This window comes from Triticum dicoccoides, unplaced genomic scaffold (assembly GCF_002162155.2).
Source record: "Triticum dicoccoides isolate Atlit2015 ecotype Zavitan unplaced genomic scaffold, WEW_v2.0 scaffold2170, whole genome shotgun sequence".
Lineage (NCBI taxonomy): Eukaryota > Viridiplantae > Streptophyta > Magnoliopsida > Poales > Poaceae > Triticum > Triticum dicoccoides.
Genome location: NW_021240512.1, coordinates 63,540 through 75,232, shown reverse-complemented (window position 1 = coordinate 75,232; position 11,693 = coordinate 63,540). Strand labels below are relative to the sequence as shown.

Sequence of the window (11,693 nt, the reverse complement as noted above, 5' to 3'; positions counted from 1 at the left end):
TGCAGGTATGAGCTACACGATGCGGAGCATACTTCGGGGTCTGGAGATTATCAAGGAGGGCTATATCTGGAGGGTAGGGTCTGGCGAGAACATCAAAATCTGGTCCTGTCCATGGCTGCCCCGCGATACCTCGAGGCGTCCCCTGTCAACCCGAGAACATAACCTTCTAACCGTGTGTATGAACTTCTTGATCAAGCGACCAATTCATGGGATGAAGCTCTGGTCCGGCAAACCTTTGTGCAGGAGGATGCAAATCTAATCCTGACCATTCTAGTTTTCGAACACTATGAGGATTTCATTGCCTGGCATTACGACACTAAGGGGCTTTTCTTTGTCAGATCAGCTTACCGGGTTCACAGGAGCATGAGAAGCAGTGGTAACTCTGAGGTGCAGGCCGGGAGCATGGCCGGTTCAAACTGGCGGGGCGCCGTATGGTCCAAACTCTGGAAGATCACATGCCCCGGTAAAGTTCATCATTTCATGTGGAGGTTCGGCCATAATAGCCACCCGCTGCATATTAACATTGCGAGGCGTGGAGTTGAGCTTGATACCCGTTGTGCCGTGTGTCGGCGCCTGTTCGAGGACGGGGCCCATTTCTTCTTCAAGTGCAAAGGTATCAAACCAGTATGGAGAGAGTTGGGTCTGGAGCAGGTCCGATTGGATTTGTTGAATGCCATTACGCCTCTGCATGTGCTGGAGATGGTCTTCGGCTCTTCGCCCTTCCCAACAAGACCAAGCTATGGGTCATCTGCCTGCTCTGGATGTGGTGGTCCGAGCGAAATCGTATCAGGCATGGGGAGAGGAGGATGGCAGTGTCAGAATTCGCCAGCCAGGTCCACATAAGAACCGCGGAATGGCTCCAATTTCATGTCACCGATTCGAAACCCCGGTCGCAAGTGCAGTGCAAGTGGTCACCGCCACCCCCGGATTGGGTTAACATCAATCTGGATGCAGCTTTCAACGCTCAGAGTGGTTTGGGTGGCTGGGGTTGCATAGCGAGAGACTCGGTAGGGGATGTCATCTTCGCAGGAGCTGGCCCTATCACCCGTGTTTCTGATGTGATCCATGCTGAAGCGACCACACTGTTAAAGGCTATCGCCCTGGCGGAGAGCCACGGAATTGGTCGGGTCATATTCACAACGGACTGCCTACTGCTGAAGCAAGCGGTGGACTCAGGTGCATCGGATCGCAGCCGGCTGGGTTGTCTTTTCAGGGAAGCAAATTTCCTTCTCCAACTGGGCTTCATCGAGTGTACGGTCCGGTTTCAAAGTCGTAACTGTAATAAGCCTGCTCACTTGCTGGCGAGTCTTGGGGTCTAGGTTGGTTCTAGGTGGTGACCGCATGTGGATCATTAACCTGCCTCCTGATGTAAGATGTGCTGTGGCTGACGATTTTGTCACCACTAGTTAATGGAATGCATGGTGTTCCTGCTAAAAAAAACAGGTAGAGGACACCATCCGCCTCCAAGAAAAGAAACCCTGAATCGTCCCCAACTTCACGTCAAACACTCTGGTTGATATCATTTGATGGACACATATCTCACACAAACAAATGGTATCTACAAGTAACCAGTCGGCGAGGCTGTACTTATCTCACACAAACAAAGCCAGATGTGAAGATTGGATCCTTTTAAATGGATCCTACATCCCTCTTTTTTTCTCCACGGCCATGGTTAGCCGATGCTGCAACCATGGATGTGAGAAGCTCCAACCGGTGTCCGAGGGGCTGTGATCGGCGCCGCATCTTGCTACAACCCATGACGGGAAGCTGGAATCGGAGGCGTGGTGAGCTACAGCCGGCACCGCGAGCCGGTGGCACCTTGCTGGAACCGGCCAACACCTTTTTGCTGGAACCGGCGTCGTTTTTTGCTACAACCAGCAAGTCCGCGTGTTGGAACCAGCTTCCAATGTTGCTGGAACCAGACTGCGCCCTCACCAGCGACTTCAGTTTTTGCTGGAACCAGTGATTTTTTTTTTGTTGGAACCAGCTAGTTCATTTGCTACATCGGATTTGTTTTGAGTTATGCCGCTATGGTTTTTTTGCTCCATCATTTTTATGCAAGAACCATTTCTTTCTTTGCTAGAACCTTCTTTAGATTTTGCTGCAATCAAGAGGATGGTGGTGTCGTCGCCGCCGTGATTTTTTGCTGCATCAATTCTTTTTCTAGATCCACTCCTGATTTTTTTTACTACTACCAGCTTTGTGTTTTGCTGGAACCACCGGCGATTTTTTTTACTACCAATTTGCATGTTTTGTTTGGGACAACAAATTTTTGTTACCACCATCTGTTTTTCTTGCTGGAACAAGTGTATTTTTTTGCTACCACCGGCTCGGCTGGCGAACGACGTCGTGGGCCACATTAGTTGCAACCAGAGGGACGGCAACACCAGCGAGGACCGCTGTTTTTGCAGCCGGCACGGAGAAGGACCACCCATGGATGCAACTGGGAACGGGCGGAGGCAATAGAAAAGCTGCTATGGGTCAACGGCCTATTTATTTTCTTTTGCGTTTTTGGCGACGGTGAGCGGCGGCGAGCTTCAACGGCGAGCATCAAGGGGCGAGGCAAACAGGCGAGGACGGACGCACACCACGCGCGGGGTGCGGGGGTCCGGTGGAGGGGAGAGAGTTACGCCCGCCATGGATTTCCCCGTGTTGACCACATCAAAGACGAGGAGGGGAAGGAAGAAGATGTGCGGCTATATCGAACGGTTGTGCGTAGCTGTATCGGGCGGCTGGGGGCCAACCCGCCCAAATTTGGACCGGCGCCCCGGCGCCCAGCATTGCCGGATGTTTAATCCCCAAATTACTTCTTGCAAGAAAAAAGAAATCCCAAAATATCTTAGGTAGGCCTGTCTCTGTTCAGATTTCAGAGTATCAGCTCCTGTTTTTTCCTTTATATATTTTTTTTTTCACCGAATCGAGATTCAGCTTTGATCCAACTCCGTCTAACCGTCTGACCGTCTCCAATATGTACGTATAGAAGCCTAGGTCATATATACGTCTCCAATCGCGTCAGTTGTAGTCCAAGATCTGCACGACGTGTTCGCCAACAACTTTGGATCCCCAAAACACTGCGGCGCGTGCGGGATCACAGACGACAAGGAAAAAAGAAGGAGCGGCGAACAAGATCGATCGGCAATGGCACCTGATCCGGCCGTGCTACCGGGTGACGTCCTCGCGGAGATCCTCGGCCGCCTCGCGCCGCACAGCCTAGCCACGTCCCGGCTGTTCTGCAGTGCGTGGCGCGACACCATCGACGCCCGCCTGCGCGCCCACCTGCTCCCGTGCTTCATGCGCGGAATCTTCATCAACTTCACCCGGCTTAGATTCTCGGAGTTCTTCTCACGTCCCACGACAGGCCCAGCGATCTGCGGAGGGCTCGACTTCTTGCCCTGCACGGGCGTCAGTGTCATGGACCACTGCAACGGGCTATTGCTTTGCCGCGGTCTGAGGCACGAGCACGACCATGCACTGCCGCGCGATTATGTTGTCAACCCGGCCACACGTCGGTGGGCGCGTCTGCCCCAACACCCTCGGCCGCACATGCCGGGTTCCGACGAGAGCGCGTACCTCGCGTTCGAGCCAGGCATGTCACCACACTATGAGGTCGTTCTGATCCCGCTCGTGTTGTCCGCCGGCGTGTCGAACGATGACACATTGCTTGGATCGGAGTGGCCCCCCGCGTCATACGTCATTGATGTGTTCTCGTCAGTTACTCGGTGGTGGGACAAGACGACCTTTGTTCGGGAAGGGGAGACCGCAGGGATCATTGACTACATGGATTCGGATTGGTCGTATAATCAATATCATTATCATGCGGTCTACTGGCAAAGCAATCTCTATATCCATTGCCAGCATGGCTATCTCATGAGGTACTACTACTTGCTCCTCGGTCATTATTCCTGTTTAGCATAAGTCAAATATTGTGGGATTTGCAAATCAAAGTCAAATATTGTGATGTTCCCTCCACACCAATTCTTCTGAGTTTTCCATAAGGCCACAGCGTAATGCTAAGAATTCTTAGGAATTAGTTCAATGTATGGAAAGAGTCATAAGAATCTAGTACCGCCATTCCGGCCCATTAAATGAATGTCATACATGGGCATAATAACATAGGAAAAATCCCATGGTAATTATCTAAGAAATACTGCTAAAATATATGCTGCTATGATTCTTACCTGGTGTTATTAATCTGTCTTATCTGATTGTTCATGTTTGCAGAATGTGTTTGTCAGATCACACATACAGAGTAATTACACTACCAGTCAGTAAATATTTACCGAGAGGATATCCCGACCACCATCTTGGTAAATCACAGAGAGGGGTGTATTGTGCAATATCAAATAACCGGAGTCCGGTCCTTCAGCTTTGGCATCTCAATGAATCGTGTAGTCGAATAGAATGGGTGCTAAATCATGATACCACTCTTAATACCTTTGAATATGAGGACTATGCCCAACTAGGTAGGCAATGGATCATACAGGATGTTAACTACCGTAAGTGGTTCTTTGAGCAGAATGGAATTTACAAAGAGCCGGTGGAAGAGAAATATGACTGGAATTCTGACGAGGATAGCATTCTTCACATTGAATATGATGTTGAAGAGGGATACGAGGATAACGGTCTTGACTTCGAAGATGACGCTATCGAGGATAACACTCTTGAAGAGGGATATTATGGAAATTATTATTTCCTTGGGTTTCATCCTTATAAAGAGATTGTCTTCTTAATTTCATCAGGGAGAAAACCTAGAGGACTGGCCTATGATTGGAACAGCTCAAAATTTCAGGACTTGGGCAATGTGTGTTCAGCATATTACGACCCCATCTGTGGACTACCATGCCAAGAGACATATGCAGCTTTCCCGTATACACCTTGCTGGATAGGCGAGTTTCCGGGAAACGAAATAGAATCGCTATATCAAGATCGGGAACTATCTAGGACAAAGATGGAATTGGAAGAGGAATCCAACATTACATGCATGGACTTGTACCATATGCGCAAGTTCAGTGGACGCGTCAAGAGGATCAAGGACTCCACAACCAAGATTCGTCGCAGACGCCGCAAGTAGGAATCCACATTCACCGACATGAAGGCCAAGGCAATCAAGTTCTTCCTTGGCAATGCCACCAAGAAGCTCGAGTGTGGGAGTTAAATGTTGAAGGCAGGGCACAACAATTTTCTACGGCTGGCTGCTCCTACAAAGAAAAACTGGGCTGCAGATCTCGTGCAAAAAAACTAGGATGGCCTCACCATGAGAAATGCAGCTTCCGCAACCAAGTGCTAGATATGAAACATCGAGAGGTTGCTTATGCAAAAAGCTCTGACGAAACGAAGAAATTAGGCTCGCTAGCTGCTATATAATTCTTTAAATCCCCTTGTAAGCAAACCGTGAGATCAAAGCAATAAGAAACAAACGCACAACCGTCGCGATATAAGGTTTGGATTGACCCTTGTATCGTGTACATGTGCGTGAGTGCTTTGTGTGTTTCCAGCCAGTCATAGCTAGCTAGGCTGCTGGATCGATCCAATTAGTAGCTCTTGTAATAGCATATTGTCCGGGGGGGAAATCAGTCGTTGCTATTTCATCACCCATTCGTCTCGCCGGAAAGTACAGGCAGATCACAGCGTCAATTGTTGGGCCTGTGTCAACAGATAGTACTATGTACAGACTTCGAAAGAGTGTACAAACTGATCATATTTAGCCTTGTCAATAAAAAAAAACATTGCAAAATAGTTCAGTTAAAAAGGTTAGTTCATTCAGTTAAGCAAGTCTGGCCACCCAACATGGAGCCACAACGGGTGGGTCTGCTTTGCTATTTAAAGCAAATCATCAATGGAAAATGACGCAGCTGAACTATTTGCATCTGTATATTGATTTTAGAAAATGTTGAAGGTTCAATTTAATTTCTATCAAATGATAAACATACAAAAGAGCTATTTGTGTAACCTGACATCCAATGCTGTACAAAAGATTTTCAAATATTTCCTGATTCTTTTTCTTGGAATACATGAATTTTCTATCACTTGGGTGTATTTCAGCTTGCCGCGTACACAAACAGATTGGCAAAACTGGATTCAGACATAAGATCGACCCAATCAATTTGAGATCTTGTGTGACTAGTAAAGTATCAGTAGGTTGTTGGTTTCTCAAACTCTCTAATACATTTTTTGCTACTACCTATAGTGCAAATGTAGCACGCTGCTCTTATTTGCTGGCGCCCTTGCTGCTGACAATCCAAAAGCTTTCTCATATCCTCTTTTTCCTTCACATGGCATTCCCCATTCAAGGAAACAGAGGATATGGTTTTTATTATCATGTATCAACCAAATGTTATGTGTACAAAAATCAAAATAATCAAAGTGCAGCAAGATAGTTTTTTCTAATCAAAAGCTACAACAAGTACAGCTTATATGCCTTCATATTGCAGACCGAAACAAAAATCTGTTCATACCCACTGTCATCTTGGACTAGCCACTTGTAGTTTGAGACAAATTCTGCTATCTAGGTTTAAATCTACATGAAAAAAGTTTTAGGGAGTTAAATTTAAGTCTTCAGCAAAGAACCACATGTCTTAACTCCTGAAATACAAGCAGTTAGTTTGGGGAGGCATACAAGGGGCTAAATTATAATGCTTCGCGTAGAGATGCCCTTAGCCTATTGCATCATGAGAACTTCTTCGGTTTCCGTCTATTTTAGCACTTTGTCCACACTGATTTTTATTAGTTTAATGGGTGTAAACTTCTGAAATTAGTCCTTGCCATGCTGCTTTATGGTTACTACAGGTGGTATTCAATATTTAGAATTCAGATGACCTATCCGTTTTAGTTTACTAGATGATACCCCGCGCGTTGCTGCGGAAATATGAGTAAGCAATTTGGTGTGTGCATAGGGGGGAATTTATCAAACATTAATAGATGAGCATGGTCCAAATAAAAAAAATGTGTTTTCAATCAAGATAATCTTGGGTTACTCCCTGTAAAATAAAAAAAAGTTAATCATGTGTTATATGGAACCAAACTCAATAAATAGTCTCTTCCTAAAGAGGAAGAATCCTTATTGTGTGACGAAAGAAAATGACTACTATATCTACGGATGGTTGTTTGGCGAAGATGCTTGAGCAAGTTTGTAATTTTGATGGTCATTTCTGGCTTGGTCTACAAATGGTAGCCAAATATAACATAGGAGTTGTTTACCTAAAAGGGTGGAGATAGAGTTGCTAGTCTTCTGAAGTCAATCATGAAACAACACAAATTGGCAAACTAAAGAAAATAGCAAACAACGTAAAAAATTAAATAACTTGGTTTGATGTATAAATCATGTTGAAGCTCAATTAGAGTTCAGAAAGTTATAGCATCAAAACTAAATATACATCCATGTTGCAAATCCATTTTATGAGACCTCAAGACACAATATGATAATGAGCAATCTAAGGAAGAGGGGTTTGAGGAAAGCATCAAGAACTGGCATACCAGAAAGTTGTAGAGGAGTACACTGTATATCAATTTATCGAACCAAGAGTTAAAGATGTCCCTTTGCTCACAAATAACAATTGAAATAAATGAATAATCAGAATGCTTCAATTTTCATCCTACTAATATGTGGGGCAGCCATAATGATCAATAAGCCGCATGCATGAGGACTAGGCTGTAGCCTAGTGGCAAGGGACGCGGTGGCAAAACCTTGCGGCCACGGTTTGACTCCCGTTGGGAGCGAATTTGTGGCGCCTCACCCGGGTGGGATTCTCCTATAAAAATATGTCCAGGGTGCTAGTGCCTATGGATCTCATTTTTTTTATATATAAGCCGCATGCATGAAAGAGCCATGAAACCTACAGAACAAAATAATGTAAAGGTCAGAACAACATACACCATCTTGCACCATAACTTATAGTACAAAATAAATTCAAGTTGTTTTTGCCTTTGTAAAATTAAAAAGTTTGCGAAACAGTATTTCTGAGAAGAAAGTTTCCTGAAAAGACACATCTGCAGCTTCAACATGGGATTATTTCAGATTTGCACGGGCACCGTCTAGTACTAAACTTTTGTCCCCAAAATTGGCCAAAGATTACATTCAGTGTAGAGGTTGTGGATGACATCATTCTCTGAGAGTGCTACTGTTGGTATTATTTTCTAAAAGAACACGGTACAACCATTTGCATAGTAAAATTCAGATGCAGTATCTAATCTCTACTATCACCATGAAGAAATCGTAAATATTTGATTGCTAGCAGCACGACGTCATAGATCTACAGAGATTCAGTTTGACCTAAAACAGAAGGGTATAAATTTTAGGCGCATAGTGAAAGAATATAAAGGATAATAAGATTAGTATTAGATCTAGGAGAACACGGCAGAACTAAAACAATGAATTGGTATTTTTGTACAGATTACCTGACGGGCGTCCATATGAGGGGCCTATCTCTTCGAGATGAATCGGCTTTTGTGGATACATCACCTAACGAATTTATACGGGCGACCTGATACGAGTCACGGAATATGGCGGACTTGATCGTGACTTCTGGGGCTGGGGGTAGGAGGACTACTGGGGCTGGCGACGATGGACGGAGTGTGTCTAGAACATCACGTTTCATCATCAATCAACAGACCCGCTCGTGTGAGATGGACATGCCTACTCCTGTGTGCAGTGGCGTAGCTAGGGGGTGGCCAGGGTGGTCCATGGACCACCCTGGAATTTCCCCATAGCTTGTATATAGTGTAGTATAAAGATATTTTTTTAAAAAAATAAACAAACTTATGTAAATATTTCTATTGATGGACCACCCTGACTTATTGGGCTGGCTACGCCACTGCCTGTGTGTGCCTGCAGAGAATGGAGCAGCGGGGGGACGGCCGCGGTAGATGGAGAAAGAAGCGGCCGGTAACCATTCTTGTCTATTTAAGAGGAATAGGAAAGGTGGAGAAAGGAAATGGAACGGAGTGCAGAGGAGACAGTCGGGTGGGCATTATTTTTGGTCAGTTTCTGGAAGGGGAAGCAGTGTGGATGTGATGCGCCTCACATAAATATGAGGCCCATTGTTCGGTAAAAAATCTGACCACCATTGCATTTTTTTATACCCCCATTTCATTGGAGACGAGTCAGTCAAGAAGAGAAAGAGTTCCGTCTTTATCGTTGATCAGGTTGCTTGGCGATACAAATTGAAACTTGGCAGTAGACAGAGCAGAAACGATGGGCCTCTGGATAGTGGATGGAAAGATGTAGAGGCCCTCCTTTTGCCTTCCATGCACGATACATGACATGCACAGCGTGATAGAAGTTATTATAGGAAGATATTATTTCTCAAAAATGGATGATTATTGAGAGAAGGAAAACTTTTTTACACATGGGACCTACTTGATGATGTGGATGGGTTGTATGTTAAGAGAAATAGGTTAGTGGGGATGAACTATTTAGGTATTATAGTTTCGGTTCGCATGGCACCAATTAAACATGTCAAAGCTATGCAATGAAATAATTTTGAGATTGCTTAATTTATGGACCTAAAGCTAGTAGACACATCTTCTGAATGAGTTAGAATAAATGAATAAACAGTGTGCATTGATTTATGCAGAGGCCAGTGGTTTAATCTCCTTTCAATCTGGGTATATGGAATGACGTTTTCAGGTTCAAGCTCTGATGTGAAAGTAGCATTATGAAGAAAGTAGGCAAGAAAAAAAAATAGATGAAAAGGGAGGCCTCTCCCCGGTTCCATTACGCGAATGAAACCTCGCACCAACTTGTTCATACAGCAGCTCACTAAGAGGAGCAGTTCAAACAAGAAATACTTTTGAGTTTTGATAAATTATAGATTATAGATGAGAAGTCTGCATGCAGTGTTGCCTCTTTGACTAGAGTCGTATTATTGGGAAATAGTCTCTCTGTTTTCTTGGCAAATCATGGTAATTAAGGAGGTTGACCATGACATTAATCTAGGGAAGACTGCGTGTGCTTGAGATACAGTGTTACTCAGATTTATGTCTTGGGAATATGAGAAGACTGCATGCAGTGCATGGTTGATGCAGCTCCCTTAATAAAGACTGACTTTTGGCCTGCGTGTGCCCTGGACGCCCCCTTCATAAGCCAGCCCGGACTAGCATTCTCTAGAGATACATTCTGCTAGGGCGCAGCAGCCTTCAGCATCTCGGTAAGCTTCTTCATCCATGTTGCTCTCTTTGTTTGCAATTTAGTCATGTTCTTTCTTCTTCTACGTTTGCATATGGAGCAACAGTGGTACCCCTGTTTTTATTTTATTTTGTTTTGCTTTCTTATTTTTGCCGAACTTCAGAAACTGTTAAGAGTGTAGAAAGCAGTCATGCTATACAACCACAGGAATTTCAGAAACTGAATTTATTGTTGTTGGTTAACCATCAGTGATTTTTTTCTTTTTTAAATAATATCATCGATCAATTTAGAGATATGCATTTCACCCCCCTAGTAACATCACAAATGGAGCCGAGTGATCAATAGATTCAATTAGAAAATTATTGCATGCACCAGAAAGATCAAGACAGGGCTTCTTCCGGCAAGTTTCTCTCTTTGTCTGCAATCTGGTCATGTCTTTTCTTCTTCTACACACCTGCACTGCATGGAGCAGCAGCATTTTTTTGAATTTAACTGTTGTTTTGCTTTCCATTTTGTTTCTGCTGATTGTCAGAAACTGGCAGGATATAGAGGGCAGTGTTGTTATACAATGATAGGAATTTCTGAAACTGAATGTTCTATGGTTGTTAACCATCAGTATTTTTATTTCCTTTTTAAGAGATATCAATGATTGATTTAGATCTGCATTTATCCCCCTAGTAGCATCACAAATGGAGTCTGGTGATGAATAGATCCAGTCTGAAAATTACTGCATTCATAGGAAAGATCAAGGCAGAGCTTCCTCTGCCAAGTTGCTCTCTTGTTTGCAATTTAACCAGGTCTTTTCTTCTAACAGACCTTCATAGAACATCAGTATTTGTAATTTAATTATATTGTTGTTTTGCTTTCTTTTTATATGATAATAAAAACAGATCTGTACTCTAGCTTCGGGACCCTTGTGGCAGAGCAGATATGGCACACACGGATACGTCATCTTTGGGACCTGAAGAGAATGGAGACAATTCTGAGGGAGCTTCTGAGACCTCCTTCATACTGCCAAAGAGACCCTCTCTAACGCCAGCACAGGAGCAGAAATTGCTGGAGAAAGTAGAGGCCATTGACCCGAGAGTCCCACTTTACGCCGTGATCCTGAACAGGTCCAATGCTTGTCGCGGCTTACTAGTAAGTTCAAAAGAAAATAAAATTTATTTTGGTGGCCTACAGTTCCTCAATCGCAACTGTGTCCTTGGGTTACATAGGCTTGCACAATTTTCTCTAGTATATCTGCATCTGCCTTACTAACATCCTCGCTGCTTATGCATGTAAAAAGACATTTGGCACGGAGTACGCGTCAATGTATCTCAACAAGAATTCCGCTGCCGGAAATAAGAGCGTGATCAGTTTGGTGCTTCAGCTGGAGGGGGAGAGCAGGACGTGGGACACGGAGCTGCAGCGCAAGACTGATCGCATGGCGATTGTTAAAGGATGGGCGTCTTTCGCTGGTGGCAACCGCCTGCGGGAGGGTGACATCTGCATCTTCAAGCTGATGGAGAGCGAGGAGCCGCTGAAGATGACGGTCTACATCATTCGTGGTGAGGAGTGTACTTGAGGC

General features: G+C 44.6%; 1 protein-coding gene across 1 annotated transcript; it reads left to right on the top strand.

The window, feature by feature from the left end:
• The first annotated feature begins 3,138 nt into the window (after positions 1-3,138).
• Positions 3,139-5,071, top strand: LOC119345220. The gene is made up of 2 exons (XM_037615380.1): positions 3,139-3,872; positions 4,222-5,071. Exons 1-2 carry the CDS (start codon positions 3,139-3,141, stop codon positions 5,069-5,071), a joined length of 1,584 nt encoding a protein of 527 aa, XP_037471277.1.
• Positions 5,072-11,693: the final 6,622 nt, after the last annotated feature.

What these genes read in the sequence shown, in the direction of transcription:
- LOC119345220 (XM_037615380.1), top strand. Translation starts at nt 3,139, where the DNA reads ATGGCACCTGATCCGGCCGTGCTACCGGGTGACGTCCTCGCGGAGATC. An exon ending in CAGCATGGCTATCTCATGAG is followed by an intron (nt 3,873 to 4,221) that starts GTACTACTACTT and finishes TCATGTTTGCAG; the next exon opens with AATGTGTTTGTCAGATCACA.